The 8,959-nt window shown below is 51.3% G+C and overlaps 1 protein-coding gene across 1 annotated transcript; it reads left to right on the plus strand.

The window, feature by feature from the left end:
- The first annotated feature begins 4,528 nt into the window (after positions 1 to 4,528).
- NDUFB7 (NADH:ubiquinone oxidoreductase subunit B7) lies at positions 4,529 to 8,912 on the plus strand. The gene is made up of 3 exons (XM_010954136.2): positions 4,529 to 4,714; positions 8,348 to 8,516; positions 8,717 to 8,912. Exons 1-3 carry the CDS (start codon positions 4,603 to 4,605, stop codon positions 8,847 to 8,849), a joined length of 414 nt encoding a protein of 137 aa, XP_010952438.1. The 5' UTR covers positions 4,529 to 4,602; the 3' UTR covers positions 8,850 to 8,912.
- Positions 8,913 to 8,959: the final 47 nt, after the last annotated feature.

The following is an 8,959-nucleotide window of genomic DNA, read 5'->3' on the forward strand; positions in this document are numbered from 1 at the left end:
GACCTCAGGACTGAATGGTCCACATCCCCACCCACCCAGAGTCACCCCTGGCTTGGATCGCTTCATCCTTTAAAGAAACGACTAGTCGTGGGAGCTTCTTCTGGTTGTCTGTCTAGTTAAACAGTAGGACCCCAATGAAAGTAATAGTAGTGAGCATGTATTGGGCACCTCCTAGGTGCCAGGCAGGAAGTACTTGTCGCGCAACCATCTAACTGACTCCCCCAAACCACCCCCTATTCGTTTATTCATTTGTTGATTTTTGTCAAATATTTACTAAGCACTTACTGTGGGCCAGCTCCGTTCTAGGTACAGGAATACAGCTGTGAACAAGACAGATAAAATTCCCTGCTCTGAAGAACTGAAATTCAAGAGGAGAGACCAACAGTAAAGATATATAAGTCAAATGGATCTCAGGTTAGAGGATGCTAAGTGCTCATAAGGAAAATAAAGCCATGAAGGGGGTGGGAGCTGTTGAGTGGGGACCCTGATTGAGAACATTACAAACTAGGCATTATCGATCCCATTTTACAAATGAGTAAACTGAGTCTCTGAAAGGGGAAGTCACTTCCCAAGCTCACTCAGGGAAAGTGAGCTGGGACTATGATTTGCCTCTCTGGGTCTCCTCCCACTTCTGGCCTCTGGGTGAGCAGCTGAAGCACAAAGGAAGTAGGAGAAGAGATACACAGAACAGGGCAGGGCTGCCTGGTACTGCTGTGCAGGCTGTGCACTGCGCAACTCCATGGGTGCCATTCACAAAGACCATAATGTGAATGCTGCCCCCTGGAGACAAAAAGTGCACAAGAATCACAAATTGATGCCATGATCTGGGGACAGGTAGCCCTGGAAAGGAAGTCTCAGTCACCATTGGTCTGTCCTCTATAGCTTGCTTTTTTCACTTAATAATATATTGTAGCCACTTCTCTGTATCAGCACAGGAAAATCTAGTGAGTAGTTCTCCCAAGGTTGGTCCCCAGTCCAGCAATATCACCATCACCTGGGAACTTGTTAAAAGTGCAGATTCTGGGGCCCCAGACCTGTTGAGTCAGATGTTTTCAGGCTGGGTGTGGCTTTTGCTTCACATGAAATGGAGAGCTTCAGGAGGGTTTCAGCAGAGGAAGGACATGATCTGATTTCTGTTTTGATGTGTGCGCCCTGAGGGTGAGCAATTAGGGAAGGTGAAGACCAGGAGAAGACTACTGCATTCCTACTGGAGAGGTGGCCATGCTTTGCATGGGGCTGGTGGCCATAGAGGGAGGAGGAATGAGTCGTGTTCTTGATAGATTTCTACAGTGGAGCCAAAGGAATCTGCCAATGATTTGGGTGCCTGGAATGAAAGTAGGTCAAGAGTTGAGTGTGACTACCAGGTTTAGGGCTTGACCACCTAATGGAGCAGCCATTGCCCGAGACAGGAGACAGAGGGGGAAATGGGTTGAATGAGTGCAGAGAAATCAGGAGTGTGGTTTAAGTGTGTATTGTAGACTCCCTCTCCCCCCTCCCCCCCCCCAAAATTCATATGTTGAAATCGAATTCCCAATGTGATTATATTAAGAGGTGATTAAGTCATACGGGTGAAACCCTCATGAATGGGATTAGTGCCCTTATAAGAAGAGACATGGGATCAAGTTCATCCCCTTTCCCCCATGTAAGGCCACAAAGGAAAGTTGGCAGTCTGCAACCCGGAAGAGGGCCCTTGCCAGAATTCAACCATGCTGGCACCCTTACTTAGGATATCCAGCCTCCAGAGCTGTGAGAAATAAATTTCTATTATTTATAAGCCTTTGTGAGAGCAGCTCAAAGTGACTAAGCCTGTGAAGTTTGAGATGCCCAAGGGAGGTGCCAGTCGGTGGTTAGATATATTCATGCACCTACAATTCAGGGGAGAGGACATATCTAGAGACAGATTCAAGGGTTATCCACCTATAAGATGGTATATTTGTTTCCTGGGGCCGTGCAACACATGGCCATAAAATGGGTGGCTTCACACAACAGAAATTTATTTTCTCAGTTCTGGAAGCCAGAAGTCTGAAATCAAGTTGTTGGCAGAGCCATGCTCCCTCCAAAGGCTCTGGGGAGATTCTGGTTCCTCGCTTCTTTCAGCCTCTGGTGGCTCCAGGCATCCTTGGCTTGTGGCTGCATCTCACCAACCTCTGTCTCCATCTTCACAGGACCTTCTCCTCTTTCTTTGTGCCTTCTCTTCTGCTGATGTCAAATCTCCTTCCATCTTTCTCTTATAAGGACACTTGTCATTGGATTGGGGGTCCAGGGACCTACTTGGTTACTCCAAGAAGATCTCATCTCAAGATCCTAAACTTAATTACATTTGCTAAGGCACTTTTTCCAAATAAGTTCCCATTCACAGTTTCCAAGGGTTAGGGTATAGACGTACCTTTTGGGGGACCACTATTTAACTCACCACAGGTTGTATTTAAAGCCGCAACGTAGGACTGAGTGTGAGTGGACAGAGATGCCCTCTACTCCCCTCCCTTATCTTCTTGTTCACCTCTGTGTCTTCAGGGTCTGACACAGCCTTTCATAAAAGTATGTAGCAGTAATAATAAGTAACACTTATCTAGAGCTGTGTGCAAAGCACTGCTATAAGTACTTCATATAATGGACACAGTCAATGCTTATAACATTAAGATTAATATCTCCACACATTACTGTATATAAATTAGATAAACAAGGACCTACTGTACAGCACAGGGAACTATATCCAATTTCTTGTAATAACATATAACAGAAAAGAATCTGAAAAAAAGCTATGTATATGTATAACTGAATCGGTTTGTTATACACCTGAAATTAACATTGTAAATCAACTACACTTTAATAAAAAATAAAAATTTTAAAACATGTTCCCAGGACAAAAAAAAAAAAGGAAAAGAAAGAAATTATCTCCATTTTACAAAGAGCTAAAGGCACTTGCCGGGGCTACACAACGAGGGTTCTAATCCAGGACACTTGTTCTCTCAAATAGCAGGAAACCCCTTTGACCCAAGGGATCTTGCTTGCTTTAGAGGACCTCACGTGTTACATACATGAAATAAATTTAAAGAACGCGGGACGGCACTATCACCTGAGATCTTGTAATTAGTGCTGGCACAGAACAACCATAACTCTAAACATCATAACATCTCTTAATATCAGTGCCACTCACACCCCAGAGGAAGTGTTTCCCCACCTCTCTAGCTGATACCCTCCTGTACCTGAATTCCGTGATTCTGGTTGTGCTGATGCCAAGGCTAGAAAGAGATGCTGCTTTAGAGTGTGAGGAGGATTCAGGCACCAGACATGTTTAGATAGGAGAAAAGACAAATGATCCTGTGTATTTGTTCCCTGGGGTTGCCGTAACAAAATACTATGAACTAGGTGGCCTGAAAGAACAAAAATGTATAGTCTCACAGTTCTGGAGGCTGCAAGTACAAACTAAGGTGTGACCAGGGCCATGCTCACTCTGAAGGCTCTGGGGTCCCTGTGAGCCTTCCTGGCCTGGGATCCTTGGTGTTCCTTGACTTGTAGGTGCATCACTCCAATCTCTGCCTCCAGCATCACATGATATTCTCTCCGTGTGCATGTCTGTGTCCAAATTTCCCTCTTATAAGGACACCAGTCGTTGGATTAGGACCCACTCAAGTCCATTATGACCTCATCTTAACTTGATGACATCTGCAAAGACCCTGTTTTCAAATAAGATCACATTCACAGTTTGGGGGTTGGGGGAGGTTAGGACTTCAACATATATTTTGGGGTAGGGGACACAATTCAACCCACAACACCTTGTCAAATGAAATCTAATCTTGCATAGCCACCTATCACTTCCCAGTGTTGCCAAGCACTCATTGAACAGCTTCTCTTTCGTATTCCAATGTGCAGGATTCCAAAGAGAGTAACAAATTAACACAGCATTTGTTACAGGTGTATATTGAGGCCAAGAAGCATTTGGCAGTATTAAAGCAAGTATTATACTCTTGAATATACTGTAATATCGATTCTTTACAGTGGCAGCTAAAGGGATAGTAGAATCACAACTTATTTTTTACAAAAGTATTTAGTCAGATTTATTTAAAATTTCAGTTTCAAACAGTTTTATTCATAACTAACTTCTATTTGCTTATTTAAATTAAATTTAATTAAAATATTTATTTTGAATAATTGTATTTAAACTGTTGATATTTGCAAATTATATCATCAGTACTGTGTAGGGGTTTTTTATGACAAATTCGGATATTTTAGAATAAAAACATTTTTGGAATATGATAGAAAAAATAGTTTTCATCTGTGCTGTAACTTCGGGAGACCAGGGGCTCCCAGGGAGAGTGGGAGGAGAGCCCGGGCCCTCACCGTCCAACCTCCCGAGCTTGCCCACATTTTCAGAAGCTGGGTAACTCCCTCTGTCGATCAGCAGAGTGGGGCGCGAGCCTTGCCGTCTCGGCCGGAACGCCAGGTGGCGCCAGAGGAAGCTGAAGTCCTCCGGAATCGTTCATCTCTATGATCTACGCCGCGGACTGCGCAACCCGGAAGCCGTGGCTGACGAAGGGGTAGTGCTTCCGGGTAGGAGCTAGGTGACCCCGGACGCCGCAGGAGCCTGCGGCGACAGCAACGATGGGGGCGCACCTGGCCCGGCGCTACCTGGGCGATTCATCGAAGGAGCCCGACCCCCTGCAGATGCCCACCTTCCCGCCCGACTTCGGCTTCCCCGAGCGCAAGGAGCGCGGTGAGGCCCAGTGCGCAGGCGTGGCCGGCGGGAGTGGGGCGCGGGCGCCGGAACCCTAGACCTGCGGGTCCGCACGGCTGGGCTCGAGCATCATATACTGTGTCCAGGTTATCTGGGTTCAACCTTGACCTCGGCCCAGAGGACTTTAGAGGACGCGCGTGACCTTGTCTGAGTGTGAAGGCATTTCAGGCAGAGGACACGGTTTGAGCAAAAAGCCCGGGGGCAGAAGAGAGTGGCGATACTGGGGCTAACGCTCGCAGCTGGGCATAGTCCTGGAGACAGTGGGGAAGCCATGGGAGGGTTGATACGGAAGGGATGTGCTCATTGTACCTCTGTCCAGATGTCACTGCTGTTTTTAGGTATGGTCGAGAAAATACAAGTAGGGCTTACGTCGCACATCCCTATATTATGTATTAATATTACAAGCATATGGAGTGCCAGTCCTGGGCCAAGTCCCAGGTTGGGCACAGAGGAGGCAGCAGGCACTGACGAATGGGAACTCACAGCCCTGTGGGGGAAACAATGGAACCTGGCGGATCTTGTGGGGGTTTGGGGGCACCTCGGAGTATCCAGACGGGCTTCCAGAAGGCTGTTACTGGAAGCGAGACCGGAGGAGGATGCGGAGGAGTTGACCACACGAAGACCAAGGAGAGGGGAAAGCTTATGTTTCTAAGCATAGGAGGGACACTCAGATTTGCTTTGTCAAAAGGTCGCGATGGCTGCCAGGTGGGCGATGACTTGGATAGGAAGACCCCTAAGGGTGGGGGTAGTGCAGAGAGGTTGGGATTGGGGAAAGTGTTGGGAGGTAGACTCCTCCAGTGTCTCAACTCCTGGGTAGTTGCTTCAGCCCCACCTGAACCTGCAGTCCATCAGTGCGTCCACCTCTTACCACGTTAACCCTTACCACTGCCCCTCACACCCTGCTTTGCCCATAATCAGTTTTGCAAACACCCACAGCCCCCGCTCCTCTCTCTTGCTTAACCAAAAGCCAGGTTAAAGCCAGTGCTTCTCCTTGGCTCCTATGTTGATGCAGCTGAACATCAGGGGAGTAGAACACCCAACCTCCCTGCCTGGTCTCCAGTTGACCCTCCCTGTTGCTGATTTTCCTGTCTCATCCCCAGACCCTTCACTCTTTCTTGCTCCCTTCTAGACCACCGTCCCACGCCTTCTCTCTCAGACTCCAGCACCTCTTTTCAGCTAGCCACTTTGCATCCTCTTAAGAAAACAGAAGCAGCCAAGAGCCCTGTTGGGCGCTCTTCATCCCTGCTTCCTAAGAACCCCGAGACTCCCTCTTCTCTCCTTTTCCTCTAGATGATCTGCTCCTGCTGTAGTTAAGCCCCTGCTCCAGGTGAACCCTGTTGATGCCCTCTGTCCCATCCTCTCACCTACCCAAGGGCTACCCACGCCGTTCTCCCCTCTCGCAACATCAGTTTTCCCATCAACATGCAAATACACTATTATTTCTCCTATTTTGAAACCTCCTGTCCCCCCCCCCCCAGCATCTCCCCACTCTGTCCTAAGACAGGGCCTGGTCAAGCTTCCGCCCCACATCCACTCCAGTATCAGTTCTCCACTGCAGCAGCATCAGACACAGCTAGTCACTGCCGCTTCCTGGAAGCCCCTCCTCACCTGGTTCCAAGACCCCACAACTCCTTCCCACCTCCCTGCGTTGCAAATGCTGAGGTGCCCCATTCCATGGGTCTTCTGTCTCCACTCCCTCCCACTGCTCCCTTTGAGTCTCCACTAGTCCCCTGGTTTCAAATTCCTTCTGTGTGCCAGTGCTGGAGTTTTTATCTCCGGCTGGGCTTTAACCCTGAACCCTAGACTCATGGACCTCACTGCCTGCTTGGCATCTCCACTCGATGTTAGCGGGCACCTTGCCCTCAGCAGGTCCAAAACAGAGCTTCCTACCTCCTGTACTGAGCCCATGCCTCCCCCCAGCTCGGACCACCACATGCTCTGGCTGACATCCCTGGGGCAGCCCACCTGCCCTCCCATCTCAAGGCCTTTGCACCTGCTGTTTCCCTACCGAGAATGCTCTTACCCCAGGTGTCTGCGTGCCTCACTCCCTCACCTTCAGATGCCACCTTTTGAGGGACCCCTCCATGTAAATTTGTGACCCACCTCCCTACGCTGTCCCCCAATCGTTTTATTTTCTCCCCTAACACTTAGCATTGCCAGACATCCTGCAGCGCTCCAGCTCTACCTGTTTGTGCTGTGTCTCCTTTCAAGAGCAGTGATCGTTGTCTGGCATGTTCCCTAGTGTATCCCCAATGCCTCACGCACAGTAGGTGCCCAATAAATCCTGGCTGCTGACCAATTATGCTGGAGCATCAGCAGTGAGTGGCACCACACTGGCATGGAAACCATCAGGGGGCTGCAGGTGGACACAGGCCTGGGGCTTAGAAGAGCTGAGGGTGAAGGGACCAAGCTGGGGCTGATCTGTCTACTGGGTGGAGATTGAAGCTGTGGATTAGAATGAGCAGAGAGCTTTTAGCAAAAATTGCCAGAAGCCAACAGGCAGCCTTAGAGATGGGAGGAAGCCTGGGGAGGGTGTGGCGGAGGGGAAACACAGGAAGAGAATGTTCTAGAAAGAAGCAAGAAGCTGAGGTGAGGAAGAGCGGTGTCCTGGGGTCCCGACTGGCTCTGGAGAGGGCCAGTGTGTGGGCAGTGCTGGGGCAGAGTAGGGAAGCTGGCCAAGAGCAGGGCGCAGCAGTGGGAGTGAGGACCTGGGCCAGAGTGAGACAGAAACGTGGCTGGGAAGCAGAGGGGAGAGGAGCCAGCGCAGGAGGGTGGCATGTGAGCAGTGGATACTTTTTGATGCTGATGGTAAGGAGTTAGGACCAGGAAAGATGTCAGGGTAGTTTGCTAGGTGGGAGTGGGGTGCCCTGAGGTTGCAGGAAGGCTACTCAGAACCCATGCTGGGTAGGGACGGAGCTCAAGAACACTGGCACAGCGGGTGTGGGTTGGGGTGTGTGCCCACAATTTCTAACAGCCCCAGTCGGCCTCATATAGGCTGGTTTCACCCAAGACGGGTTTATCGGGTGGGTGGGGGCACCAGGACCAAGGGTTATTAGTTCATAAGGCCAGCACCTAGGCACTTTACATACAGTAGCTCGGTTCACTTTGGAGCTGGGGACTGTTAGTCTACTCCTTAGGGGAACAAGCTGAGGCCCTGAGACGCTATGCCTCCCTCCACTGAGAGGACAGAGCTGGGATCCAGGTCCCCCAGAGAGCCTGGCGCCGGCAGCACCAGGCAGAGGGGAGTACTGGGAGAAGGGTGTTCCTGAGCACAGGCGCTGTGGGGTGGGGCTGTCTGGAGGGTGATCTGGGGCTGGGAGGAGGCAAGAATCTAGTGTGGATATTGAGGTACCCAGGGTGGTGGCGGGAGAGGGACCCTTCCCCTGTCTGGGCTTCAGTGCCCAGGTTGCCTCTGTGCAGGTTAGAATGGCACTCCTGTCTGTCAGAGGATGGCCAAAATCCACTGCCTTCTGCCACCAAGTCATGGATGGGGGTGCCCCTGCACTGTGGCCCCCAGCACACGGCCTGCCTGAGTCTCACTGCTGTGATGCCCCCCCCCCCAGTTATGCCCCAGCCAGCAGGCCCTGGCTGAGCCCCACCTGTTCCCCGCAGAGATGGTGGCCACTCAGCAGGAGATGAATGATGCGCAGCTGGTGCTAAAGCAGCGGGACTACTGCGCGCACTACCTCATCCAGCTGCTCAAGTGCAAGCGGGACAGCTTCCCCAACTTCCTGGCCTGCAAGCACGAGCAGCACGACTGGGACTACTGCGAGCACCTCGAGTGAGCCCCACACCCGCCCCAAACCCCCACCAGGGGGTGGGGGGACCCCAGGCTTAAACTACAGCACACAGGTCTTCCCTACAAGGGCCTCCCCAGAGTGCCACAGACTGCCCACTCCTGTCCTGTCAGCTTCCTAGGCCACGGGGGCAGCCACGTCCCCGCCCGGGGGCCTGACGCCCCTTCTCGTGCTCTGCCCCCAGCTACGTGAAGCGCATGAAGGAGTTTGAGCGGGAGCGGCGGCTGCTCCAGCGGAAGAAGCGGCGGGAGCAGAGGGAGGCAGACATGGCCAGAGGTCAGGGGCCTGGGGAGGTGGGCCCCGAGGTGGCCCTGTAGTGGGCCCACCTACCGCCCTGTGGACCAGCCAAGAAATAAAAGCCTCCAGGCCCCTGGGCCCACGCTCCGCCTCTGTCTGTGGTGTGCTGGTCCCAGAACCAACCCCCAAA

The sequence above is a fragment of the Camelus bactrianus genome, chromosome 22, assembly GCF_048773025.1.
Source record: "Camelus bactrianus isolate YW-2024 breed Bactrian camel chromosome 22, ASM4877302v1, whole genome shotgun sequence".
Lineage (NCBI taxonomy): Eukaryota > Metazoa > Chordata > Mammalia > Artiodactyla > Camelidae > Camelus > Camelus bactrianus.

Excerpts from the sequence above, each read along its gene's own strand:
- NDUFB7 (XM_010954136.2), top strand. The coding sequence starts at position 4,603 with ATGGGGGCGCACCTGGCCCGGCGCTACCTGGGCGATTCATCGAAGGAG. Across the intron at positions 4,715-8,347 it reads CCCCGAGCGCAAGGAGCGCG|AGATGGTGGCCACTCAGCAG; the intron begins GTGAGGCCCAGT and ends TGTTCCCCGCAG. Across the intron at positions 8,517-8,716 it reads GACTACTGCGAGCACCTCGA|CTACGTGAAGCGCATGAAGG; the intron begins GTGAGCCCCACA and ends CTCTGCCCCCAG.